General features: G+C 49.5%; 3 protein-coding genes across 3 annotated transcripts; 2 read left to right on the top strand and 1 right to left on the bottom strand.

The window, feature by feature from the left end:
• The first annotated feature begins 119 nt into the window (after positions 1-119).
• Positions 120-18,668, top strand: WDR62 (WD repeat domain 62). Its single transcript, XM_029285061.1, has 29 exons — positions 120-248; positions 1,173-1,264; positions 2,090-2,152; positions 2,324-2,381; positions 3,488-3,658; positions 4,390-4,524; positions 5,387-5,569; positions 5,649-5,809; positions 6,264-6,438; positions 6,702-6,839; positions 6,990-7,165; positions 8,051-8,142; positions 8,907-9,032; positions 9,333-9,400; positions 10,085-10,206; positions 10,444-10,519; positions 10,916-11,027; positions 11,239-11,302; positions 11,516-11,649; positions 12,986-13,038; positions 13,486-13,689; positions 13,980-14,206; positions 14,363-14,484; positions 15,422-15,547; positions 16,673-16,799; positions 16,910-16,991; positions 17,485-17,551; positions 17,831-17,916; positions 18,402-18,668. The coding sequence occupies exons 1-29, from the start codon at positions 120-122 to the stop codon at positions 18,666-18,668; spliced, it is 3,636 nt and encodes a 1,211-aa protein (XP_029140894.1).
• Positions 18,669-21,985: 3,317 nt separating this feature from the next.
• Positions 21,986-22,973, top strand: OVOL3 (ovo like zinc finger 3). The gene is made up of 2 exons (XM_015821012.1): positions 21,986-22,124; positions 22,684-22,973. Exons 1-2 carry the CDS (start codon positions 22,010-22,012, stop codon positions 22,971-22,973), a joined length of 405 nt encoding a protein of 134 aa, XP_015676498.1. The 5' UTR covers positions 21,986-22,009.
• Positions 22,974-23,037: 64 nt separating this feature from the next.
• Positions 23,038-26,064, bottom strand: POLR2I (RNA polymerase II subunit I). The gene is made up of 6 exons (XM_015821030.1): positions 25,964-26,064; positions 25,744-25,798; positions 24,982-25,055; positions 24,286-24,360; positions 23,573-23,624; positions 23,038-23,221 (listed from the first exon to the last, which is right to left on the bottom strand). Exons 1-6 carry the CDS (start codon positions 26,020-26,022, stop codon positions 23,159-23,161), a joined length of 378 nt encoding a protein of 125 aa, XP_015676516.1. The 5' UTR covers positions 26,023-26,064; the 3' UTR covers positions 23,038-23,158.
• Positions 26,065-27,988: the final 1,924 nt, after the last annotated feature.

The following is a 27,988-nucleotide window of genomic DNA, read 5'->3' as shown; positions in this document are numbered from 1 at the left end:
CGGAGCAGCATCGTTTCCGCGCGCTGTTTGGGACGGTTACGGGGTGCCGAGCCGCGGTGTCTGAGGGGGGGGAGGGGTGAGAACCGCCGGTTGGCAAGCAATCGGGCTCGGTAGCGATGATGGCCGGCGGAGGAGGAGCGGGAGCAGGAGGCGGCTGCTTCTACCCGCGAACGACGAACCCGAGCCTCGAGTCGCCGCCTCTCCTCAGCCTGAGGCGAAGGTCGAAACAGCAAGGGCCGGAGGAGGCGGTGAGGGGCGGGGCCAAGCCAAGGAGGGGTGGGGCCGCAGAGATGGGCGGATTCAGAATGCCGGGTGGGGGGTGAAAGGGAGGAGCCCAGGGCGGGGTGACGTAGTGGGTGGAGTTAGAGTGTGGGCGTAACCCAGAAAAGCATCCTGTGGCACTCTTCTAGGTTGTGTCTGTTTTTTTTGTTTTTTTGGGGGGGGTGTCAATCAATCAGAATAGAGCTGGAAGGGACCTTGGAGATCATCTAGTCCAACCCCCTGCTCTGGCTGGGGAATTCTAGGAGTTGAAGTCCACAAGTCTTTAACTTTGTCTTTAAAAAGTTGCTAAGTTTGGCCTAACTTAATAATAATAATAATAATAATAATAATAATAATAATAATAATAATAATAATAATAATAATAATAATAATAATAATAATGGTAAAGTTGGAAGGGACCTTGGAGATCATCTAGTCCAACCCCCTGCTCTGGCTGGGGAATTCTGGGAGTTGAAGTCCACAAGTCTTTAACTTTGTCTTTAAAAAGTTGCTAAGTTTGGCCTAACTTAATAATAATAATAATAATAATAATAATAATAATAATAATAATAATAATAATAATAATAATAGTAAAGTTGGAAGGGACCTTGGAGATCATCTAGTCCAACCCCCTGCTCAGGCAGGAACCCCTATACCATTTCGGACAAATGGCTGTCCAGTTTCTTCTTAGCAATCTTTGTTTATCAACCATTCAAAGTTAGCCCTGAAAAAAACGACTTACAAGCAGCCCTCGCCCTTACGACCATTGCAGTATCCCCAGGATCGTATCAACATGGAAAGTGCTTGGAATAAAATATTATTTTAAAAAAATGGAAGTGCCTGGCATGTATTTACAAGGATTGTCAATTGGATTGGTAGGTGCCCCCAATGTCTTGTCTGCTTTCCGGCAGGTGACCCTCGAGCGCGTGTTGGGAATAACTGCTCAGACCAGCAATGGCTTAAGTTGTGACCCAAACTCGGGACACATCGCCTATCCAACAGGGTAAGTCCTTTGCTCCCATAGATTGAAACACTCGGGTGCACCATAGAAATTACTACACAAATCCAGCAAGCTTAAAGGCAGACGAGGTGGAGGGCAAACCTGTTTCCAAATCTCCAGGGGTAGGAAATGCCTTGATATCATGGCCCCTTAAACCAAAGTTTATGCCAAATGCTATGGGAGAGTTGGGCTGACATAGTGGTCTATTGCTGGAAGGGCAAGGGAGAGATGCAGCTTTTCATTTAACCCAGTTTATTAGATTTGGTTATAGCTGCCCACTCCAGAAGACTCTGGAGGGTTACAAAATCCTTTTCACTACCTAAACTAGACAGCATCTTTGGTGCTATTTGGAAGGAAGTTATCCACTATTAACCTTAATATTTTTCCATAGTTTATCCCGAGAACACACCTGGTAAACTGCAGGCTTCTGTGTTGTCTGTCATTTTCTCCTGCAGCCCTGAAAGCTGTTTGGAAGCAGTTCTTTCCATTTTTAATAAAATGCATGTGTTTAATGTTCATTGTGGTTTCATTTAAAGGGGCCCGTATCACAAACCACACTTCATTGCCTTTATTGACAGCTTGTTCAGCCAAAGCATAATTTAGCTGTTATTATCGTATACTATTTAAAAGAGTTTTCCAGGTTCTTCTTGCTCAAGGCCAGAGGCTTATCCTGGTTCACTCTTAGACTGTGATTTAGTGTGTTTTGAAAGCAAAAGAACTGCGACACTGATGAGCTTTCACCTGCGAGGGGTCCTCAAATTTTCCCTCCCTCCCCTTTTGAATCCTGGAAAACTTTCTCCCATGTCAGCATTTTCATCTTTCCCTCAGATGTGTGGTTGTGATTTTCAATCCTCAGAAGAACAAGCAAAGGCACATCGTTAATACAGCCAGGTAAGCCACTCTTCCGATTTTTATTTCATCCTTCCCGAAGCCGTCTGGCTTAGCCATGGAAATGTTGGGCTCAATTGTGGTTGTAAGTCGAGGACTACCTTAGTAGATGTATTCTACAAGTATTCATTCTTTGAAAGAAAGAAAGAAATGAAGGTTTTCTCTCTTTTTAAGGAAAACTGTGAGTGCTTTGTGTTTCTCTCCTGATGGGAAATACGTTGCCACTGGAGAGGTGAGTAACTCTTTTCTTAGATAGTACAATTAAAAAGATGAAAAAAACAACACGAAGTAAAAATGATAAAAAGAAAAATAGAAAGTCCAAAAACAGGGTGTTGCAAAGAACCGGTCTATTTATCAACTCTTCATTCTGTTGGGCTCGTCAGCTGAGTTTGCTGTTTTTCCCCCCGGATGTCCTGTACCATAAGGCCCTTATTATAAGCCATGCAGGACTACCCCCAGTGGGAGTGGTGTATTTTTGAAGCTTTTGTGATAAAACAGGAAGAGCTTGCTTAAGCATGAACGTGGCCTGGATACAAAAGTGAATGGCCAGTTGGAAAGAAGTACATTGAGGTAGGCCGGTGGAGAGAATGAGTGAGAATCAATTCATGAAAACAATTACACGAGGAAAGAGCGAATGGGCCACTCTGAGAAACAAGAGCAAAAGGCTACACAAGAAGCATTTTACGGAAGTGGTAGAGCCAAAGAGCTGCTGTAAGCTGCAGTTAATTACATTTCCTTTGTTTTTCTTCTCTCAAGGTTTAATTTTTTTGGCTTATTGCTTCTTCCTTTCTGAACAGCGTCATGTGTGTGTGTGTGTGTGTGTGTGTCGTAACAAAGAGGGCTTTGCATAGTCTTTAAGGCAGCTCCTTGGCTGAGTTGACCAGTGCTCAGATGAAGGCCTCTCCTAATTCTCTTGTTTATTTATTTATTGCTATCCTGCTTTTATTATTTTTACAAATAATGAAAGGCAGCGAATATACCTAATATGTCTTCCTCCTCCTATTTTCCCACAAAACAACAATCCTGTGAGGTGGTGATTGGCCCAAAGTCACCCAGTAGACTTTCATGCCTAAGAACTAGAACTCCCATCTCCTGGTCATTGGCCCAAGTCACCCAGCTGCGTTTCATGCCTAACGTGGGAACTCACTGTCTCCTGGCCATTAGCCCAAAGTCACCTTTCATCACGCCTAGAACTCACCATCCCCTGGTGACTGGCCTATAGTTACCCAGCCGGCTTTCATGGCCAAGGCAAGACTAGAACTCACCGTCTCCCACTTTCTAGCCTGGTGCCTTAACCACTGGACTAAACTGGCGCTCTTCTGGGTTTTCTGCCTACAGAACGGGCATCAGCCAGCCGTCCGAGTCTGGGACGCAGAGGAGAAGTCCCAAGTGTCTGAACTTCACGGCCACAAGCACGGCGTGGCCTGCGTGGCCTTCTCTCCCAATATGAAATACCTCGTGTCGGTCGGGTATCCTCATGACATGAAAGTGAATGTGTGGGATTGGAAGGTAAGACGCCCTCTTGCAGGGTCCATGGGGAGGCCCCATTCACAAGGTCGGGAACACCAGGGTCTTCCCAGAGATACAGTGTACAGATTCTGCAGCAGAAGAATTTGGATGTAACGGATAGAATAGGAGAACTTGGATACGGTTCTCACATCCTGAAGATCCCGATAGGACAGGTTGGGTTTTGCTCTAGCATGTTAAGAGAACCCCGATGTGGCTTGCTCACTCAATCATGGTTAAAGGAAGATGACGTGGCCACCACCCAGATTGACAAACTCTGTTTTCAACTCCTTGACTTATGACCACAATTGAGCCCAAAATGTCTGTTGCTAAGGGAGACAGTTAAATGAGTTTTGCCCCATTTTACGACCTTTCTTGCCAGAGTTGTTAAGCGAATCACTGCAGTTGTTAAGTTAGTGACATGATTGTAAAGTGATTCTGGCTTCCCCCCCCCCTAGATTTTGCTTGTCAGATGGTCACAAAAGGGGATCATGTGACCCCAGGGGACACTGCGACCGTCATAAATATGAGCCGGTTGCCAGGCATCTGAATTTTGAACACAAGACCGTGGGGATGCTGCATTGGTTGTTAAGTGTGAAAACCGGTCATAAGTCCCTTTTTCCAGTGCTGTTGTAACTTTGAAGGGTCATTAAATGAACTGCTGGAAGTCGAGGATGTATTTCTGTCCTGAGCACATCTTACAGCGATTGCTGGGTGGTGTTTATTCCCCACAGAGCGATACCCTCATCGCCTCCAACAAAGTCTCTTCCAAAGTTATGGCCATCTCCTTCTCGGAGGACAGCTATTTTGTGACAGTCGGGCACCGCCACGTCAAGTTCTGGTTTTTGGATGGCTCCAGAGAAATTAAGGTAAGCCTGTACCTTATACCAGGTATGGTGTCCAGCCTTGGCAACTTTAAGACCTGTGGACTTCAACTCCCAGAATTCCCCGGCCGGCTTGATGACTTTGATGGCCTTCAGGAAGAAACTTAAAAACCTGTCTTAAAGTATTTTTATTTATTCATGGCCACACTAAGCAGCCGCTGTCTGATATCTCCCTTCCAACATGTTTTATTTCAGTTGTTTTCAAAAATTATGACGTTTATCTCCTCTAAGCTGCTCAGAGGCCTGCGTGAATTAACTATTTGATGCCCAGTGGAGCTCAAGGTGGGCAGCTCTGGCCCTTTTACGAACTGTGGACTTCATCTCCCAGAATTCCTGAGCCAGCCCCCATGGCATTCTGGGAATTGAAGTCTAACTCCCAGGAATTCTTTGGACTTGAAGTCCGCAGGTCATAAAGGACCCATAGGGGCCCAGCCCTGCTCTACAGGTAGTCCTTGCCTTACGACCACAACTGAGCCCATTTCTGTTGCTAAGCGAGACATTTGTTAAGTGAGTTTTATCCCATTTTATGACCTTTCTTGAAACCATCGTTAAGGGAACCCCTGCAGTTCTTAAGTGGGTGACACAGGTTGTTAAGTGAATCTGGCTTCCCCATTGACGTTGCTTGTCAGAAGATCGCCAAAGGAGATCCCATGACTCTCTGGGACGCTGCGACCGTCATAAGTATGACCAGTTGCCAAGCGTCTGTGGATGCTGCAATGGTCGTAAGTGCGAAAAACGTTCGTAACGTCCTTTTTTCAGTGCTGTTGTAAGCTTGAATGGTCAGTAAATGAACGGTTGCAAGCCGAATCTTACCTGTATAGCCTGTGACGATCACTGCCTCCCGCAGATTAAGGAGACAGTTCCCCTGGTGGGTCGCTCTGGACTCCTCGGGGAGCTGCACAACAACACCTTCTGCGATGTGGCCTGTGGCCAGGGCAAAATGGCCGGCAGCACCTTCTGCATTTCCCACTCCGGACTGCTTTGCCTGTTTAACGAGAAGCGCATCCTGGAAAAATGGATCGATTTGAAAGTAAGCGGGCTGTTTTTTGCTCCTCCACCCTTGCTCCTTTAGCATCCCCTTAATGTGCATTTTTTTCCCTTCCCTCGAGGTGACGCTGGCCAACTGCATTTGTGTCAGCGAAGAATTTATTTTCTGCGGCTGTGCTAACGGAACCGTGCGCCTCTTCCAAGCACACAACTTGCATTACCTCTCCGATTTGCCCAAGCCGCACTACCTGGGCACCGATGTGGCTGCAGAGCCGATCCTGAGGTATGGCACTGCTCAGGCTGAGCTGGAAAACACAGGGGCCCCCAATAGATCCCGCACCACCCCTTTGGGCTTTCTTCCCTGCCCAAAATCACCTGGCCAGCTTTCATGGCTAAGGCAGGACTAGAACTCCCAGTCTCCTGGCGATTGGCCCAAAGTCACCCAACTGGCTTCCATGCCTAAGGCGGGATTAGAACTCACTGTCTCCCAGTTTCTAGCCTGGAGCCTTAATCACTAGAGCATATTGGCTCCCCAAAACATTGCTTTTTTTTCTAGCTACAAATCATCAGATATGGAGTTATTGATTCTTTGGGAAGACCCATTTTTCTGCAAGTAGTGGCATTTTTTTCCCACAGAGGAGCTAATAGGTTTTTGTGGAAGTTACAATCCAGCACATTGGATTCTTTTGCACCTCCCCTCCCTCCTCCCCTTAGCAACACCTTCTGGTGTTTTCCAGAAGGCCGGATGCCCCCTATCCAGACGCTATTGCTGTTGTCTTCGACCCCCGCCGTCACTGGCTCTCCTGCGTGTACAAGGATCACAGCGTGTACATTTGGGATGTGAAGGACATCGGCCACGTTGGGAAAGTGTGCTCTGATCTTTTCCACAGCTCCTTTGTCTGGAACGTTGAGGTGAATGGCTACTTCTGTGGGGAAGTGAGGGGAACACAGTGAACACACTTCCAAACTGGAAGTCACTTGCTAAAATCCTGGGTGGCTTCCCCAGCGAGTCTCTGAGTTGGACAGGAGGTCGTCTGCTCCCTGGGCAGGTCTCCCTCGCCTGCAGGGCTCAGCCTCCATTGGTTCCATGACCAGGAGGGTCATGTCAGCAGGGATGGAAAGACCACCAGTGTGGATGTTCTCACTTGTCTCCTATGATGTGGGCTCCATCTTAGGTTTATCCTGAATTTGAAGATCACCAAGGCTGTTTGCCCCCAGGATCCTTTCTAACATGTTCCTCAGACAGCACTATACGGTTTTGGAACTTGGAGAACAACACCCGTGGACCTTTCAAGAAGAACGTCTACAGCGACGTAAGTCCCTCGTCTTCCTTACAAGGCAGTTGTAGGCTGGCTTCTCCCCCACTGATGAGGCCAAGTGTACTTCAGGGGCCGAAGAGAATTAAAACCTCACCGTGTTAATTTCCTTTTGATGTGCCCTAATGCCTGGTTTCCCCCCTAAAGAACTTGCTGAAGGTTGTGTATGTGGAGAAGAGCACTCAGTATTTGCAAGATTCGACGAATTTGCCGGAGCGAAATGACAACGTCGGCTACCTTGATGTCAAATCCGGCGTCCGAGTGATGCAGATCAGCCCTGACGGTCAGCACTTGGCCTCTGGGGACAGAGCCGGCAATCTGAGGTGGGTTTTGGATCGGCTTGGTTCCTTCCGTGCTGGACATCTGTCTATTGCAGTGCCCACTCAACCCCTCTCTGTACCTTGACCCATGTTGGGATAATAAAACTTTACTCTGACACTCACTCCATCCAACAAGTACAGGCAGTCCTCGACTTGCAACTGTTTACGTAGTGACCAAAGTTACAATGGTGCTGAAAAAAGGGACTTATGACCAGTTTTCACACTTACGACTGTTGCAGCATCCCCATGGATCAAAATTCAGATGCTTGGCAACTGACTCGTATTTACGACGGTTGCAGCGTCTCGGGGTCAGGTGATCCCCTTTTGCCACCCTCTGACAAGCAAAATCAATGGGGAAGCCAGATTCACTTCACAATCGTGTCACTAACTTTGACAACTACACTGATTCATTTAACAATTGCAGCAAGAAAGGTCATAAAATGGGGCAAAACTCAGTTAACCACCATCTTGCTTAGCCGCAGGAATTTTGGGCTCAGCTGTCGTAAGTCAAGGACTGCCCGTAGATCGTTACCTGGGAATCGATGGCCATTAAATCTGACCGGCACCCTTAAACTGATTTCGCTCCCTTGCCAGAGTTTGGCCATCGGGTGTGGCTGGTCGATTTCTTTTTTGTAATTTCTGACAGGTGCTGATTCTGCACCCCATTCTACTCCCTGGTAGACAACCTTGGCTCTTTTAGGACTCGTGGACTTCAACTCCCAGAATTCCTGAGCCAGCATAGCTGGCTCAGGAATTCTGGGAGTTGAAGTCCACGAGTCCTAAAGGAGTCAAGGTTGCCTACCCCTGTCCTGGGAAATGCCAGGAGTGGATTCCAATCAGCTAACTCTCAAACCGTTAAAAATTTGTTTTTGAAATTTTGTCTTGCAGGATACACGAGCTAAAATCCATGGCGGAAGTGATGAAATTTGAAGCCCACGATTCGGAAGTCCTCTGCTTAGAGTATTCCAAGCTGGAAACAGGTGGCTTTTTAAATCTGGGGATTTGTGCGGCTGAACTTTTGTACTTTTTAAGCCAGGCAGGTCCAAGCCGAGACCCTGCATGGCAGGTGATGCGGCCCCACCAGACCGTAAACGTTTTAACCTTGTTATGTCATTTACATATATTGACTAGTGGATTATGTACAGGTAGTCCTCGACTTAACGGCCCCAATTGAGCCCAGAATTTCTGTTTGTGTTAATTGAGACAGTTGTTAAATGAGGTTTGCTCCATTTTATGACCTTCCTGGCCACAGCTGCTACCTGCAGGTCATAAGTTAGTAAGTGAATCTGGCTTTACCCCTTCACTTTGCTTGCCAGAAGGTCAGACCTTGGGACACAGCAACGGTCATAAATATGAGTCAGTTGCCAATCACATGACTCTTGATCACATGACCAGAGGGAGCCAGCAACGGTTGTAAGGGTGAAAAATGGTCCTAAATGTCTTTTTTCAGTGCCTTTGTACCCTTGAACGGTCAATAAATGCACTGTTGCAAGTCAGGGACTGCCTGTATTTTGTATGCGGCCCAAGACGATTCCTCCTCACTCAATGTGGCCTCACCGGGCCAAAGGTTGGACCCCCATGTTTTGTATTGTGTGTGCAGACCCACCCATGACACACCCACACCCACACCCCCACACTCACAAACACTCACCTTGCTGCCTAAGGTATCCTCTTAACAATTCTGCCATTGCAATTCTTGGGATTTACAGGAGCAGCTGAAGTGTTTTTCCCCCTCTGCTTGCAGGCCTGGCGCTCTTGGCCTCCGCGAGTCGAGATCGGCTGATTCATGTCCTGAACGTGGGAAGCAATTACAAATTGGAGCAGACCTTGGACGACCATTCCTCGGCTATAACAGCAGTCAAGTTCACTGGTAAGATGGCAGAAATAACTTGGCCAGAAAGCGCTGCTTAAGACCCCTCGGTATGGAGTCCTGTGAAAAATCTGCTTGCAAATCCTTCTGACCATCTTTCAGCCTTTCTCAAACTATGTTGGCTAGGGATCACAGGAACTGGAGCCCCGTCCTCCTGCAGGGCACCAGGATGGATAAACTGGGATGAGGCTGAAGCATAAATCTGAAAAGATTATTATAAAAGATAAATTACCTGAACACGAGAAGGCCAATCTGTCTGACCTTCTTTTCTTTCGTCAACTTTTTTTTCTCCCCCAATAGGAAATAACCATATTCAGATGATTAGCTGTGGAGCTGACAAAAGCATTTATTTTCGCAGCGCGCAAAAGGTTCTTAGAATTATTTATCATTATATTATAAAAACAATTACAATTCTTAGCTGGAGGGCTGTTTGAGCAGCATATAAATAGATATAAAGATAAATAGATATAAAGAGTAAAATAGAGTCGACTGGAGTTGGCTGAGTCTGAATTGAATATATTGAATATGTTCAGTTAAACACGAGCTGTTGATTCAGAGTTTGGTGGCCTATGGGGTTGTGTTGGCCGTTCACTTTAGTCTGATTTAAGGAGTTGAACAAAACTTTTCCTGCGCTAATTTAACCAAACAGCTGTTGGTCAGGCAGGACTTCAACAGGGTAGGGTCTCCGATGACCCCAGATTGCTGGGGGTTCTCTGTGCTCTTCTCCCAGGAATCTGGATGGGCATTACGGAAACGGTCTAGGTTGCATTTGTTATTCCTACAGCTTGTTCGGAATTTCTGATCATAATTAGCAGAATATTCCTAATTTTCTCCTTTTTGTATTAAAATAACAATTCCCTTTCCGGGAGTCGCAGTGTAAAGATTTCACTCTGCCTATATCCTTCGTGGGCTTATTCTATAGGTCAGTTGCTTTCCAGTTGACACCCAACCCATTTGGGGAGTCCGGATGCGGGGAGCTTGTTACTCCTAGTTTTAAGACGGCTGGATCAAAATTCTTACCTTGCTTCAGAGGCTCTGCTTCCTCGCTCCAGGTCGGAGGTGGAATTAATTTCATCCGGTCTCACCACGTTGCCGAGAAGACCACTTTGTATGACATGGACGTGGATATAACTCAGAAGTACGTCGCTGTAGCCTGCCAGGACAGAAACGTCAGGTGAGATGCTGTCCACCGCTCTCCTCGCCCTCTTGAATTCCCGAAACTACACCTGAGTGGAGAAAATAAGGGAGGCATTGGCTTTCCCCAGGCCAGGGACTGGAGTCCAGTCTTAGGGGAGGGAGGAACTAGGGGTGCAGTGGGGACTGAGGCATCTTCTGAATGGGCCTGTCCCCCCATAAGACCTCTGCCTTGAGCCAGCCGCACACTGAGCCCAGCTGAATTCTCACCTTCCAGGATATACAACACGGTCAGCGGGAAGCAGAAGGGCTGCTACAAAGGGGCCCACAGCGACGATGGATCCCTGCTCAAGGTGAAGGAGATGCGTAGAAAAATGTGTTCCCCCCAGGGCAGAACCGGGGATTGGTCATTGTTTGCAATGAGGGATATATTTTTTTTCAGATTAGAATTTAATGTCTCAAAGAGTCTTGGGAAGATCAAAAATTTGGCTAACTGTCCCTTGGCCAGTAATTGTATTTGTTCACTGTCCAGATTCCCCTGTGAGATAGATGGGTGGTTTCTTAATTGGATGGATGGATGGATGGATGGATGGATGGATGGATGGATGGATGGATGGATGGATAGATAGATAGATAGATAGATAGATAGATAGATAGATAGATAGATAGATAGATAGATAGATAGATAGATAGAGCAATTTGCAGAAAAGAGACCATTTGATATAGTCTGGTTTCTGATCCCTCTGCAGGTCCAGTTTGATCCTTCTGGAACATTCCTGGCCACTAGTTGCTCGGATAAAAGCATTTCCATTATCGACTTCCGCTCTGGAGAATGTGTGGCCAAAATGTTTGGGCACTCAGGTTTGTTTCCCGGTCTTGCTGTTTTGAATTTCTCTGATTTTCTCTGGTACTCCGGTATGAAGCCAACAGAGACATGTGCTGGCTGATCCAATGCTTTGCACATGCTCAGAGGTCTATCCTGTGAATAAGAGTGACCCAAGTGACGCCCAAATTAATTAATCTAAACTAATCGAGGGGAACCGCGCACTAATTCACGCCTTCTACATTGCAGAAGTCATCACGGGGATGAAATTTACCTTCGACTGCAAACATCTGATCACCGTCTCGGGAGACAGGTGGGGTGGTCTGGTCTCTCCAAGCTGCATGTACGACTTTCAAGACTTGTGAGATCCCAGGCTGATCCAGGAAGGACAGTGGGAGAATTTAACGCACATTTGGCTGTCTGTGTCGTGGGGCACAATTCAGATCTAGGCTGGCAGGAGCAGCGTGGGGGCCCCACCCCTGCAGGGCTCCCCATTTTTAACAGCACTTATCCTTCTATTCTTCAGCTGCATCTTTGTGTGGCGCCTGAGCCCTGAAATTACCGCTTGCATGAAGCAGCACCTGAGGGAACTGGAGCAGATCCAGGTGCAGCAGGAGGTCAGGGACTCTGCGTGGCCTCCCTTGATCAGGTACCAGACCAGCCTGAGCTCTTGAGTCCAGAAATTCTGGCCCAGCTGTGCAAAAAAACAGCTGCTTTGAACCTTCCTTTCCAGGGTGGAAATGTTTGAAAGAGTCCCCCACCGGGATGCGGTTGATTCTGACCTGGAGGAGGAAGAGGAGGAGGAGGAGGAAGAGGAAGAAGAGGAGGAGGAAGAAGAGGAGGGGGAAGAGGAAGAATTAGCTCCGCAGACCCCGGTTAAAGATGACCTTGACCCAGGTATGTCTTGGGGCAAGCCAAGTTATCTGAGTTAGCAATAATTTTATTTTATCCGCTTTGTCATTTTACATCTGATGATTTTAATGCTTGGTTAATGTTTTATCCTGTAAGCTGTCCGGAGTCATTTGACAGGAGATGGGCAGCAAATAAATTTAATAATAATAATAATAATAATCTCTAACACCATCCAACATCCACACCTGCCTCTCCCAGGCCCTTGGAAAAGACTCGATAGGCAGACAAAAATGCCAAACCCAGTCTGAACATCTGTGCGGTGAATATAGCAACAACAACAATATTAATATTAATATTAATAATAATATTAATAATATTAATAATAATAATAAACCACCTGACTTGGAACTGCCTATATACTTAGCAGCTCTAAGGTCCTTGGTTAGGACTCGAACTGTTACGTTTTTACAGACTGTGAATTGAATCGAAGATTAAATTTACATAAAAATAATCATGGAGGGCTACTAAGATGGGCCGGGGCGAGAGCATCCCAACCTGCACACTACTAAAAAGACATGGATTCTTTATCGTGTGGCCTTCCTTCCCTGGAGCCCCTCAAATATATTAGGGCTGCAGTTTGGGGAGCTGTGACCCCAATTGCTTTGGAATTCATAAATTGGGCAAAACCGCTGCAGCATCTGCTAAATCCCTAAATCCTCCTCCTCCTCCTCCTCCTCCTCCTCCTCCTCCTCCTTTTTCCTGATTAAACGAAGGAAACATTCTTGGTAATATCAGGAACACTGACAGTCTATCATTTTTAGTATAGATTGGGCAGCCATTTGTCCGGAATGGTCGAGGATTTCCTGCTTGAGCAGGGGGTTGGACTAGAAGACCTCCAAGGTCCCTTCCAACTCTGTAGTTTTGTTATTTCTTTTAACTTTCTCTTTTTTGGGGGAAAAAAGTCAACTCCCTTGTCTTTATTATTATGGAGCACAGCTTCTTAAGACAGGTTGAGTAAACTTTCACGCTTATTTTTTGATTATTAAATGCCCAAAGGGGGTTCCTTGCATACGCTGTATACCTTCGCTCTCCGCCCATCCATCCTAATGTGGGTTTTCTCTTTTTTTCCCATGCTGCTATCCAGCTCCTGTCTGTGTCCTCTCTAATGGCAGACTGCCCATGTGGGCAAAGAGACTGGTAGGTCGCACCCAATCCCCTGCCTGCGATTCTTCCACTGCTTTAGCTGGCCTTCCCCAACCTGGCCCTTCAGGGCTTGGGGGGGTGGCAGCCATTGAGGTCTCCCCCATCTAGAGCAGGGGTCCCCAACCCCCGGTCAGGGGACCAGTACCAGGTCGCAGCATGTCAGCAACCGGTCCCCACAAACAAGCAAAGCCCCATCCATGGGATGCAGGCAGCACACAAAACCACGCACCCTCCGGTCTGCGGAAAAACCTTTCTCCATGGAACCGATCCCTGGTGCCCAAAAGGTTGAGGGCTTCTGATCTAGAGGGCAGCTGCTGGGAGGACTCTGCCCTTTCATCAACGCAGATCTTTGCTGGGTTTTTCCAGCTGGATGGGGCAGGAGCAGCCAGGTCTTCTGAATCCCCCTCTCCGGGGGTCTCCTCCTCTTTCTTTTCTTCTCAGCTCGGAGAAGCAGACCATTCAGACAGCAACGCCTTTCACGCCAGAGTCAGCTACCAGCCCCAGGGCCGTTGGGCTGAGCGATCCGACAAAGAGCCCCTTAAAACCATCCTGGACGCCGACTTGAGCTTCTTCACCCCGATTCAGAACCGCAGCCTGGCTGAGGCGGACCTGGAGCAGCGGAGTCTGGACCGGCTGATTTTAGAGGTGGGCAGAGAGGGTGGACGGGGGGTGGGTGGGCTTTGGTCTGCTTGGCTGAGTGATTTCTCTCCCCCCCCCTTGTCTGAGAAAGCAGGACTTTTGGATCTGGTGAGGGTTTTTCTTAATGTGGTTCAGAACCCAGAGGGCGCATTTGTTTTTCGCGCAGTGATGTAGCTTTGAACGGTCCCTAAACGAACTGTTGTAAGTCGAGGAGTGCCCGCATTTATCCTCCTCGTAACGAAGGGCTAGTCCTGAGAAGGAGTTAATGACAGGGATGTTTCTGCTTTGCCACCCAGACCGAGGATTCTCCCAGCAACATAACCGAAGGCTTCAAACAACCAAATCTGTCTTCCGATGAGGACATGGCCCAGGGGCTGGAGGGCGGCGGGACCACCCTCTACGTCTCCCAAGCAGAGAGCAGCCCTTCCTTCAGGGAGAGGTTCGTTTCCCACAGATCCCAAGCAGACGTTCTCGGAAAGAAGTCCCAGGCCGTCCTGGACTCGAGCACAAGGCTGGTCAAGAGGCCTGTTGCATGCTGGATCCCGGGAGGAGCTCTGGGGCAGAGAGTCTGCCTTGTCCTCACCTGTTCAATTCACCTCTCAGGTCTGCCTGACCCCTGGAAGGGGGGGGATCCACTGTTAAGAAGCCCCAGCGTCCTTCTTCCTTTTTCTCTTGAAAGGTCAGTCCCTCAGCCTGTGTTTGAGGAGGAAGCTTCGAGCCCCAAAGACAAGGCGCCAGAGAACATCTGCTCTGGGTCGCCCTTGGAGGCTGACCTGCCTGTTTCTGGGCATCAGCACGAAGGTAAGATCCCCGCACAGGGCTCGCGGATTCCTCCCCAGCTTGTACCGGATCAAGCGGGTCCTTTTCGTGAGCCGGCCGGCCGACCGCTGGTCCTAAAGGTCCTGTAGTGTTTAACCCAGTTCCCAAGAGGCACCCGGTGCCTTCCAGGTGTGAACTTCAACTCCCACAATCCCCTTAGCCATTGCTAGGAATTCTGGGAGCTGGCCCCTCTTTCTGGAGGGCGCCAGGTTGAGGAAAGCGATCTGAAGCGGCCATAGAAGAGGAATTGGTTTTTTTCTGCACCGGTGATGGATTAACACCAAGCAGCTCTCGGTCTTGTCCAGCCACTCAGAAAAATGGGGGGGGGAGGCGGGGGATTATGGGCTCAGCTGTCATCCCCCCAAAAGGGTGAGAGAAAAGAGGGACATTTCGCAGTCCACCTTGATGGAGGAAGAAGGCGGCCGGCAGGAGAGATACAGGTAGTCCTCGGCTTACAACATTTCATTTAGTGACCATTCGAAATGACGACACTAAGAAAAGTGACTTACGACTGCTTTTCACGCTTACAACCATTGCAGCATCCCCAGGATCGTGTGATCAAAATTTGGATGCTTGGCAAGTGGCTCGTATTTATGACAGTCGCAGAATCAGGTGATCCCCTTTTGCCGCCTTCTGGCGAGCCACGTCAATGGGGGAAGCCAGATTCACTTAACCACCGTGTTCCTAACTTAACAACTGCAGTGGTTCACTTAACAACGGGGGCAAGAAATGTCGTAAAATGGGGCAAAACTCACTCAACAAACGTTCCACTGAACAAGCAGAAATGTTGGGCTCAGTTGTGGTTGTAAGTCGAGGACTACCTGTATTAAGGAAGGGTGCTTGAGACGCAGGCTAGAAACCCTCCCCCCCACCCACCCCTCTCAGCACCTGGGCCTACCCTTGGTTTTGCTCCCTGCAGAGGCCGAAGCAGAGATGGCCCACCTGGACGAGAACTTCTCCCAGAATGGGTCGCTGCCCCAGACGCCGGAGCAGGAGCGATACCTCAAGCACCACTTCGAAACTCTGGCCGGGGACCCCCTGGAAGGTAACGCCCGGCGCAAGAAAGCGGGAGCCAGGATAGGGTCCCAAAGCCCTCCAGGTTTCTTTCTAGCGTTACCTGTGCAGAAGAATCTGATCTACAAAAGGTCAAGGCGAATTGGCACCAGCGGGGAGTCGGCAGACTCTTGAGGAGGGGGGTGGATTTAGGTCTCTTAGGGGTCGTGGAGGGGACTTGATGTGTTTGTCCCCGTGCCTGGGCTCAGCCTGGCCATCTCTTACAGCCTCAGAGGGAGGGATCTTAAGCATGGAATTGGGCCTCTGAGGGGCGAAGAATCAAGCCGGCCCACTGGCCCATGGAGTCTGGGGCCACTTCAGGACCATTTGTCAGGATTTCACCTGTAGATCAGCTGCAGGTGCCGTCCCTGTCAGAGTCCCGTAATGGCCTATAATTCCAAGGCCAGCCAGCACAGAAAGCAACCCACCCCCCTCACCACTTGAACTGGTTCTGTGAGTGTTGACAGCTCCTGCTTGCCACCCCCTTGGCCCCTTCCAGAGTCAGGGGAGCCGACCCCCAGCCTCAGGAGGCAAGCTGGGGCAGCCCTCCTCCTTAACCTCATGCCAGGATGGGGGCATCTTCAGCATATCTTTTCGGCTCACCTATGCTAAGCAGCCAGACTCCCTGTGACCGAGACAGTCCTGCAGGTAACAAGATGCTCCAGGTCCTGCCTCCAAATCCAGAATTGGTCCTTTCTCTTGGTTTCTGCCCATACCCAGAGTGCAAGAGACTCAAACAAATTGTGGGATGCTTGGTGCTCTCTGAGCTGGTTTTCTTGCAGACGTTTCATGACCCAACTAGGGAACATTATCAGTGCTAGAAGGGAGGGGGGTTGTGGAGTAGGAGAGGAGGAGGAGGAGGAGGAGGAGGAGAAGGGGAGGGGAAAAAAGGAGGAGGAAGACTGGGGGGGTCCTTGGTGCTCTCAGAGCTTAGTTGCTTTCTTGCAGACATTACATGACCCAACTAGGTAACATCATCAGCAAACCCCACTCCTTTCTGGCACTGATGATGTTACCTACTTGGGTCATGAAACGTCCGCAAGAAAAGAACTGCGCTGCAAAGGCTCTTCTTGATTGGCACTCAGACAAATTCTCTGCCTTTCTTTTTTGTGTACAGAGAAATTTGATGGTTGTCTCCGAGATCTGCAGCCATTTGAAGACAGGGAGGACGGGGGGAGCCCGCTTCTGAATCCGCGCCTGAGCATCTCCGCCCGGTTTCTCTCGCGTGCTCAGAAGAACTGCAGGTCGGCTGCTTCCCTTCACGTCGCCTCTCCGTTTGTGGGGAAGCATCGCCTAGAAACCTGCCCTGAGATTGTTCTCTCCGACACAGATTTGCGGCTGCCTTTTTCCCAAGAGTCCGTCCGCTTGCGCAGGCAGCCTCCGCCGAACACGTCACAGAGGAGAGCTTACCACTCAGCGATTTTGCGAAATTCAAGGCAAGTTGGTGGCTGCGAATCTTTTAATAGCGACCTACAAAACCGTTGTGCAGCGATTAGACGGGTGGCATGTGTTAATGGAACATGACGTTGTCCCAAGGGGGCTTTTCCCAAGAGGCAACTGGACTTTCTTGGTTTTTCCTTGAAGACGTTTCACTTCTCATCCAAGAAGCTGAAGAACTGAAGGAAAAACAAAGGAAGTCCAATTGCCTCTTGAAAAAGCCCCCTTGGGACCATGGAGCACGACGTTGCCGGCATCCCCCAGATTAATTCCTGAAATTCCAAATTAAAACTGGGCATTGTCCTGGTGGATAGAGAAGGCATCCTTGACCGTAGCTGAACGAGAGTTCGTTGTCTTCTAATGTGGGACGGTGTGAACATCATCAGCAGTGGAATAAGGCACCCCATCCTGACTTGATGGAGAAATGAAGGTGCTGGCCTCAAACCTGCTCAGTTGCTCTCTAACCTCTGTGAAACACGTGGTTTTTTTTAGAAACCTCCCGCAGAAATCCCGTTGGAGCTGAAAGGAAGCCCCGATGCCAAAACTTCCTGTGTTTCAGGTAAGAATGTCGACCGAACAAACAGGTAAGCAGTTGGAGCCACCCTTCTTTTCTTTTCTTTTCTTTTCTTGGGATAAAATGGGTTTGATCCTGTCCCTCGTGGATGCCCTGCAGAGGAATCAGCTGGAGCAATTTACCTGTCCCTTGAAAAGAATGCAGTCGGGGGCATTCCAGTCGGCTGGATTTTGGTCTTTTCCCCAGCCTTGGTAAATCTCCAAACAGGGATTATTTTTTTTTGTTATTGTTATAATTATTTTTCCCCTCTGTTCTCGTTCTCAGAAATTCAGGGTCTCGTCAAAAATTTTGAGTTGAGCTTGCAGGCTCTACGCCTCAAATTTCAAGAGACTTTGCAACTGTACGATAAGGTAAGGGGGGGGGAACTCTGGCATTTTACAAAAAATGAAAGATGGAGCTTTACTCGGATGGGTGTGCCAGGTTCCTAAAATGTGCTTTGTGCTACATCAGGGATGTCCAACCTTGGCCTCTTGAAGACTTACGGACTTCAACTCCCAGAATTCCCCAGCCAGCACAGAATTCTGGGGATTGAAGTCCGTAAGTCTTAAAAGTGACCAAGGTTGGACCCCTCCCCTCTGTGTTATATTCTAACATACTACTCTTATCCTCTCTCCTATCCCGGTGTGATCAAAAAATGAAAGATGGCGGCACATGTTGAAAAAAAAGCAGAGCTTTTAATCTCACGGCCATCTTGACCACACCCTGCTCCTATTTCCACTGCAGTTACTTTGGGGTTTTTATTTTTGTAATGACGCCGCGGAAGAGAGGCAAGGAGAGAGGGGCTTTGCCCGGGGATAGGCAGGTGGCAGTGCCAGAATGCGTTCCAATCTTTCAGGTGTCTTCTTGCACCGATGGGACCCCGGAGGAGCTCACCCACGCCAAGCACAGGCTTTCTAGCACATTCTGCTGGATGAAGAGCGAACTGGCGAAGAGAGACAGCAGGGATAACGCCGATGCAGCCACTGCCACGGACCCCTCGTCCTTCTGGCCGAGCTGCCTCCAGGAGGGCGAGGCCCACGCGCTCCTGAAGCATTACTCTGACTCGCTGATGAACCTGGTTCAGAAGAAGCTGGAGGAGGCCCAGAAAGCCAGCCTGCCTTGAAGGGCCCCATTCCTGCCCTTCCACACATTTGTCGTGCATGGAGGTTCGTTTCGGCGTGACTCCTGAGGAGCTGGCCGTTCGACAAGAGCACCGATTCGCGTGTTGCCTTTAGCACTTTGTTCACATCCATAGGAAAAGTTCGACGGTTTGCCCAGAGACGCTGGCAGTTCGGTCAGATTTTAACTCATCCTTTTATGAAAAAAAAACCAATGTTTTTATAAGACTTAAGGAAAGACAGATAATACACAGAAGGGCGTCCTGAAAGTCTCCTATGGTGTTGTTTTAAACTCGGGTTGCAGCACGGCTTTGTAACGGTTTACTCTTCTTCTTTTTTTTAAGGTTTTAAATATAATAAAATATTTTTGGATTTAAAAGAGAGGGGCAGATTGAATTGGTCATGCATGAACCTCAGAGAGAGGAGCCGAGGGGGAGCCAAGATCCAAGTGGGATTTTCAGCCCCTGAACAAAGAGGCTATAATAAAGGAGGGGGGTTGGAGGAGACCCTGAGAAGCCCAACACAGGCCACACATAAGTGAATCTCTGCTCCGGGCTGAAAACCCTGCTTGGATTCGACTGAAAGCTGCCTGCCGAAGGATTTCAGCTCCATGCCTGCTGAAGTTCTTTGGATTTCTGACGAGGGAATTCTGGGAGTTGAAGTCCACACATTTCCAACTTGCAAGGTTTGAGAAACACTGCAGTAAAGCTTAGGACGAGGCAGGATTGTATTCCTGCAGCCACTTGGTTCGAGGAATTGGGGGGGGGGGCTTCATGGGAAGCAGAGGGCTTCTTCCGATTGGGCTTGCCTAAAGCTCCATCCAGGGAACGGTGGCACAAGCTGCAGGTGAGCCGTTTCCCAGGGTGGTTTGTTAATCAAAAAAAAGGGATGCGCGCATTAAAATCACACCGCTCAGAAACCTGACCGCGGAAACAGGTTTATTCAAATCGGAGCACTCAGCAAACATGGAAATCTGGTGCTCTTTGAAAAGAGACCTGTTTGCTCTCAAGTGCAAAAGAGCACAAAGGCTGGGTGGGAGGAAGAAAAATCTCGGGGACACGGGCTCCCCAAATAACAACCCAACAACCCAGAGATCCTCTGGGTTCATACTGACTGTGATCATATCCAGGGAGGCCCAATTTGATTGCAAGCAAAATTTGGCTTTGTTTTTCCCCGATAAAAGCCGACTTTTATTCCCAGCCCAGTAGAAGAGAGAGTATATGGCTAGGCTCAGCTAGATGACCATTGAAGAAGAGATCCCTCTTGCATCCTTGGCTGGGGAATTCTGGGAATTGAAGTCCATTGACAAACACTGCTAATGCAAAGACTGGGTCTCCGTGGCACATCGAATTAAGTCACACTTTTTCTGTTGTATGATCAAATGTTTTGTGTTTGAGGTTTTTCCCTGTCCAGCCTACCCTACCTCACAGGATTGTTGTGCTGCAGGTGGTGGAAGGCTTAGCTGGCCTTCTCATGTTCAGATTCTGTTGCTGCTTTTGAAGATGCGATGACTTTCTCGTCCTGGTGGCAACCAGAGAGATGGATAACTGACCTTAACTCTGCTTTCCAGAGTTAAACTGCAAGATTTGCATAGATTGAATGCGAGCAGTTGTAGATCTGTAAATTAGAAGCACCCAAGTATGCAAAAGAGATGCAATGGGATGATCCCCCACCCCCAATTTAGATGCAAATTGTCAGGATATCTAGAGTTGCTCTTTTAAACATCCCACCCACAGAATCATTCCAGTTCATCGGAATGGTGTTGAGATGTTGGACTTTGCTGGATGATAGACAATTGGTGTGGTCACTTCGGGAGTGACCTTCCTATTCTTGCTGGGGGCTGGGGTGGGGGTTAGAGGCAGGAATTGGGGCCCACGGCTTGGAAAGAAAGAAGCAACGGTTTGCATTTTTAAATTTTTTTTTTAAGGTATATTGATAATCCTGGCTCCTCAAATTGTTTGAAATTATAGGTCAGGCTTTTATTGGGAAGTAAATTCGAATTGGAGATTTGCTAATTGTGGGGGTTGGACTAGAAGACCTCCAAGGTCCCTTCCAACTCTGATATTCATTCTTTTACAAGAAGAAATAAGTTGATACGGAAGAAACTCAAGGTTTAGGAATGGGGGCGAACACCATAAAAGATATTTTCTTCTTCTTGGACATGAAGTGTCTACTTTAAGGACCTCCCATGGTTGGTCATCACCACCGTGTTCAACGTGTTGGTCCATCTGAACACTGATCCCGGGAAACCCAAACCTGGCATCCGACCAGCCATGCCGAAGTCCTTTCTGATAAAACGTCATAACTCGGCACAGCTAAGAAGACGGAATTGGGGTGAACTCTCTGACCGGCTCCGGGGAGACTTATATGTCCCAGGTAGGTGAAGCTCTTTGGCATCTTTCCGGGCAGTGACTCTTATGGTCATGTTGGCTGGGGATCATGGGAATGAGGGACTCCCACATCTGGAGGGCACCCAGTTGGGGAAGAACTGCCATGGGAGAGAGGGAGAGGCGCAAGAGACCAAGTTATCCCACTGTCTGGCTGTCAGGTCTCCATCTCTCTCTTCCTAGCATATTCCTACAGATGGCCGAGTCCCCTACAGGTAGTCCTCGACTTACGACCACAATGGAGCCCAAAGGTTCCACCGCTAAGTGAGACATTTGCTCAGTGTGTTGTGCCCCTGTACTTGCAAGTCACTAAAAATAACATCCTTGTTGGCTGTCTTGATCTCCGAAGAGACCTGTGTGGCCCAGGCCCTCGTCAACCCCGCAGTGCTCAGCATCAGCAGCCAGAGCAAGTGGGACGGAGGAGACCCCCACCGCCTTCCCCAAAGCCCGCTTTATTCGCAGCCCCCTGCCGCGGAGAAGCCGCCTCTGTGCAACCAGGTAAGGGGCAGTTCGGAATGAAACACACACACCCCAGGAAAACTGGATTTGGAACCTTAGCAATCTTCATAAGGCTGAGAGTCTTGAGATTGCCTGCGTTGTCTGCCTGCTGTTTGGTTTTGCCTTTTTTTCCCTTCCCCAAATTGATTTTGGTAGTTGTATTATCTTTTTATCCTGGTTTGTTGCCCAGAATTCTTTTGGTAGATGGGGGCACATTTGGAGAGGGAGGGGGAGGTTATCCCCCCATCTACCACACCTTCCTTCCTTCCTTCCTTCCTTCCTTCCTTCCTTCCTTCCTTCCTTCCTCCATTATTTCTTTCTTCCTTCCTTCCTTCCTTCCTTCCTTCCTTCCTTCCTTCCACTATTCATTCCTCCCTCCCTCCCTCCCTCAGGGCAGGGGTCTCCCCACCCAGGCAGGCTTCCAGTGCTCCGTCTGCAGCAAACGCTTCCCGCTGCAGCGCATGCTGAACCGCCACCGCAAGAGCCACAGCCCCGTCAAGAAGCACCAGTGCAGCTACTGCAGCAAAGGCTTCAACGACACCTTTGACCTCAAGAGGCACCTGAGAACGCACACAGGTGAGGGCCGGCAGGCAAGGGGAAACAGGGAGGGAAAGGGAGTCACCTCTGCTACAGCAAGTCCTCAACTTACAACCATTCATTTAGCCGTCGTCCCAAGTTACAGGGGCACTAAAAAAAGTGGTTCGGAACTGGGGCTCACCCTTAGGATTGTGGCCGATCCACAACTGGGAGCAGTTTCCATTGCTAAGCAAGGCCGTTGTTAAGTGAGCTGTGCCTGACTTCACAACCTTTTTTGACTATCGTTGTTAAGTGAATCACTGCAGTTAAGTGGTCATTAAGTAAATCCAGCTTTCCCCACTCACTTTGCTTGTTGGAAGCCGGTGGGAAAGGTCGTGAATGGCGATCACATGACCTCGGGACACTTCAACCGTCAGAAATCCACGCCGGTTGCCCAACGGCCCAAATTTGGACCCTGCGACTTTGGGGAAGGCCGTTAACGGTCGTAAATGCGAGTCATAACCCCCTTTCGTCAGCGCCGTTATAATTTTGAACGGTTGCTAAATGAACGGTCGTTAAGTTGAGGACCTTTGCCAACGCCGTGTGTCGCTGCCTGCAGGCATCCGCCCGTACCGCTGCTGCCTCTGCGGCGACAAGGGCTTCACGCAGCGCTGCTCCCTGGAGTCGCACCTGAGGAAGATCCACCGCCTCCCCCAGACCTATGGCTACCGGGAGCGCCGGGCCAAACTCTTTGTCTGCGAGGGGTGCGGCTTCACCTGCAGCACCAGCGACGAGTACCACGGGCACACCTGCCAGGGGCCCTCCGCCCCTGCCTACCTGGGGGACGACGACTTCCCCAAACCGGGGGCAGCTGGTTTTCGGGCTCAGTTGCACCTTCTGCTGAGTTAGAAGCCTAAATCACAAACAATATCATTCTGCTGAGGCCCCCCACGCACGAGGCTGGAGTCTTCTGTAAAAAATAAACCATTTATTAGAGCAAAGGACAATTCAGACAGGCTGAACGGATAAATAGCGGAGAATCGCAGTGGGGAAGCCATCTGTGGCCGGGAGACAGGAAGAGGCCTGGCAGGGTTTCACTCTGTCCAACGGTGACCGCAGTGGGGGGCTGTGCAGACATAGTAGAGGCGCATGGCATCCTGGGAAAGAAAGGGGGGGGAAAGGCAGCCATGATTTTGTGATTCCAGATGTCACTTCTTGCAGAGACGGTCCCTTGGGAAAGCAGAGAAGCAAAGGGCCTCTCCAGATCTCCAGCGGGCTCCTAAATCAACTCTTTCTGACCTGGTGTTCTCTAGACGAGTTGGGGTACAGCCCTTTTGCCAGACTCCTGGGCAGGCCGTGCTGGGCTCCAAAGATATCCAGGCTTGTGATTACAAGCCACCTTTGGGCAACAAAGGCCCATCATCCCTCAGGGCATTTCAGAGTGATGTCATCCTAAGGTGAAATACCTAACCACTCACCTACCCCACATTGAAAAGCCATTTCCTCACCTCAGCCCTCGCGCTGTGAGACTGGAAAAAGACGGCTTCTTTGTGGCCACACCTGGAAGGCAAAGCCAGGCATCAAACAAGGTAGGGAAAGTGTGCAGAACGTGGCTGGCGGAATTCTTTCCAGCCATTTTACCAACCGGACCTGCGTGTGTGCACACGCACGGACACAAACAACTCAGGCAGGCTGCAACCCACTGCAGTGGGTCTCCTGGCCAGGACTGGGGATTAAATTGCATTCTAACTTACTCTCCACCCCCACCTATTTTCTGCTGGCCTCTCCTGTCCAGAGTCCAGCCTATTTCCAAATTTGATTTTTCTTCTGCCAGCCTGGCTCCTTCCCACCATTTCTTTAGAACAGGGATCCCCAACTCCCAGTCCGTGGACCAGTACTGGTCTGTGGCATGCCAGCAACCGGTCCGCACAAACAAGGAAAGCCCCATCCATTGGATGCAGGCAGCACACAAAACCACGCACCCTCCAGTCCATGGAAAAACATCTCTCCACATAACCGGTTCCTGGTGCCCAAAAGATTGGTGACCCCTGTTTTAGAATACAAAATAAGGATAAAATCTCCCAGAAAGCATCCAAATTCTGCTCACTTTCAAGTTTTAGAACAGTGTTTCTCGACCTCGGCAACTTTAAGAAGTGTGGATTTCATTTCCCAGAATTCCCCAGCCAGCCTGGTTATTTAAGCTAAAGCAACAAGTACTCACTTCTGACAGGGGTGATCCTCCGTCCGGGGCAGAGTGGGATCCTGAGAGACATCAGCAATGATCTGTGTTAATTCACTAAAAGCAAAATGTTAGATTTATTTATTTAACCTGGGCGGCTTGGTTCACAACAAATAAAATCAATCCAAGAATAGCAAATACAATTCTAAGTTTAAGACTACTTGTACTATAAAAGTAATATAAAAACACATAGCAGCCAGGCACAATTTAATCCATTGCCCATACAATCAGAAATGGGCTCTTGCCCACCCACAAGGCCCCAGGCTCAATCACAAAGCCAGCTTTCCGAGGCCTTATGAAAGACCAAGTAGGATGGGGTCAATCTAATCTTGGGGGAAGATGCTCCAAAGGGCGGGTGCCACCACAGATAAGGCTCTCCTTCCGGGCCTTGCCAACCCACACTCCTTAGGGTACCCACCACATGCCCTCTGTGCCCGATCAGATAGCAGGGGTACCAACAACTGGGCAGAAACAGTCCCGGTGTTAAGCCGCAAAAGGTTTCAAGGATAACGTCCATCAAGCTGGGTAAGGCCCAGTCTCACGATTTGCAAGACTAGACCAAAACCTGTGGGGGTAACCCTCCACCGTCCCCCTCAATTTGAGGGGGCAGGGAGGGGCTCCTCCCCAAACTTGCCCCCCCAAGTGAGCCATCTTTTTCCGTGGTCCTCAAGGACTTACTCCACTTCGTGGGTGATCTTGTTGACGTAGATGCAGCTGTTGTCAGCTTCCTGCTGGTAGTCGCAGTTCCGGCACTGGAGAGAGAAGGAAAGAGGAAGAGAAAGGGTGGGGGGGAAAAGAAGTGGGTAAGACCTGGATGTCCCCCTCCCCACAAAGTGTCCGCAGTGGAGGGCCAGGCAGGCTCGGATGGTTGATGGCACTTTGGAGGCCTTGGGGTCCAAACACTTCCATGGGGTGGGCAGCCCCAGCAATGGAGAAATGAGTAAGTGAGACTCCCACGCTCTGCAGCAGGAGGGCAGGAGCCCATGGACCGGCCTGCTTTAAAGTCCAGAATAGCATTTCTCAATACAGGCCATTTTAAGATGTCTGGACATTGACTCCCAGAATTCCCTAGCCAGCCTGGGGAATTCTGGGAGTTGGGGTCCACATATCTTCAGGTTCACTGGAATCCTTGCTGGGGAATTCTGGGAACCTAAAAGTAGCCAGGTTTGAGAAACGGGTCCAGGCAAAGTGACTTGAGAGTGGGGCTAGAGGGGCCGAGACCCCCAATTTTCAGGGAAGCTGGGTTTCCATCTCGCCTTGCCCTTCCAATGGCTTCTAACCCATCCAGCCCCTTCCGTTTGTGAGGGCCTCTCAACCTTGGCACTTTTAAGAAAATTCTGGACTTCGACTCCCAGAATCCCCCAGCGAGGCAGCACGTGCCCCCACGGACCGGAGCATGCTGGGAGATGAAATCCTCCCGTGCAGGCCGCCCCCACTTACCGCGTAGAGCAGGATCCGGTTCTCCTTGTCCTCCTTCGGGTACAGCATGTTGTTGCTGGGCGAGAGGGAGCAAGAAAGGGCGGTGAGGCCTTTCTAAAAACAGGCCCGGATAGCGCGACGGGCAGGGGGGATACGGTTCAACGCCTCGCGGAGAAACTGGGGCGGACTACCGCTCCTATGCTGACGAGTTCGGGCCCTTCCCGACCCTCCGCCCGCTCACCATTCCTGGCAAAAGCGGATTCCCACGAAGCCCGGCTCGTAGGCCCCTTCCGACTCCATGGCAACCGCGCCGAGCGGTCTCCGGCGCCTCTGCGCACGCGCCTACGGCGATCACACCTGCGCAGTCTAGACTGTCGAAGTCTGGCACCGCTTCGACTACGGCAGACCGCGAGGGTCGTGATGCTCCGAAGCCGAACGTCTCAGGAGAGCGGGATCTGGAGGGGTGACGTCACCCGGACAGTTATGTTCCCAGCTCGTTGACATCATCTTTGGACGTCCCGGCCGCGTGACGTCATTCACAGAGTGCCCAAGGTGGAGGTCCTCATTGGCAATGGAAAAACCGATCTCCCTTGAAAGACCCATAATGCTGGGCAAGGCGGAAGGAGGAGGCTGAAGGACCCACCTCCCTTGAAAAGCCCATAATGCTGGGCAAGGGGGCAGGAGAAGAGAAAAGCCACCTGGAAAAGACCCCCAAGAGGCACCAAGGAAGAGGGCCACATAGAATAGAATAAAATAGAACTCTTTATTGACCAAGTGTGATTGGACACACAAGAACGTGTCTCCGGTGCAGAAGCTCACAGTGTGCATAAAAACAGCAAGCCATCCGTCATAGAGCGAGGCAGCGCTGGCCTGAGCGCCCGAGCAGAGCAGAGGCTGCGTTTTCTAGAGATTGGGGTGGGAAAGACATGGAGCTTTCGCTCCTGCGCGCCCAGCCGCCAGCGAAACCCTGCCCTTTCCTCCACCAGCAGCCGCCCGGCTTCAGCCTTGCCCGCCCCTATCCATCGCGCCTCCTCATTGGTCGCTTCCGCTCCCGCGAGATGCATCGCGACTTTCTATTGGCGGGCCTCCCCACCCGGGTTTCAAGGGCGGACGAGTGTAAGTATCCAGGACCTCCTCGGTGCTTAATGAAGTGCTGTTGGAAGCTGAGACTCCCGGTAGGACAACAAACCTGTAGGCCAGGGGTAGTCAACCTTGGCTCTTTTATGACTCGTGGACTTCAACTCCCAGAATTCCTGAGCCAGCTGGGAGTTGAAGTCCACGAGTCATAAAAGAGCCAAGGTTGACTACCCCTGCAGTGTAGGCTTTGTTTTTCTTTATTCAGAAAAATATTCCAGCAGTGTTCAAGAAATCACTGTTAAGAGACGAATACCTTCTTGTTAAGCCATTTTATTTGGATGGGTAGAAGAAAAGAACATTTTGCTAGTGATTGCAGAGACCACACCATCAAAATATTCTCACAAATTCTGGGTCTGAATTTATCTGAAATGGTATACGGTTTCCTGCCCTTAGCAGGGAGGGGGTTGGACTAGAAGACCTCCAAGGTCCCTTCCAACTCTATTTAATAACAATAACAACAACAATAACAGTAATAACAATAACAATAATTATTATCCCAAAGCAATTGTTCACTGTATTGTCTGTTAAGAAGGAAAAAAAATACAGAAAAGAGAAACTATTCTCCTTTTAGCTGTTGTTTTGTGGTTAATTCGGGATTCAGGGGAAATGTCTCTTTGACCGCCTCCTCTGGTTCAAGGCTGTGCTCCAGCTCAAAATATGAAGTTATGTTGTTTTGTGGAGGCTGCACTGATAGCAAGCGGGAGGTCTTGTGGCAGGACTTTTGATTCTCTCACCCCAAACCCAGCTGATAAAAGCAGGAAAGTCTGCCCCCCTCTTATGGACACCTTTCATCAACCCCTGATCAAGAATTCTAGTGATTTATTGTGATTCCTACAACTCAGTGCTTTTTTCCTAGGGGCACTCAGAGTACACCTTTGATAAAGGAACGTACATAATAAGCAAACACCCATAAAACTGAATTTAGTCAGAGCAGCAAAGTCTGCCCTCCTGTGGCCAGTGTGTGCTATAACCTTTGGCAAAGAAGCCCTGGAGTGGCTTATTTCTATTCTTTCATTTCCTTCCTTTGATGGAAGCTCAAAGCAGCCACAGAAGAGGCCGTCAGGAATATAAAAGATAATTCCAGGAGCTAAAGTTTCGTTTCTAATAGGACACTGAGGATGGCAAAACA

The sequence above is a fragment of the Protobothrops mucrosquamatus genome, unplaced genomic scaffold (genome assembly GCF_001527695.2).
Source record: "Protobothrops mucrosquamatus isolate PMUCROS unplaced genomic scaffold, P.Mucros_1.0 scaffold1232, whole genome shotgun sequence".
NCBI classification, from domain to species: domain Eukaryota; kingdom Metazoa; phylum Chordata; class Lepidosauria; order Squamata; family Viperidae; genus Protobothrops; species Protobothrops mucrosquamatus.
The sequence above is the reverse complement of the archived record's forward strand: the minus strand, read 5'-3'. Positions and strand labels throughout refer to the sequence as shown.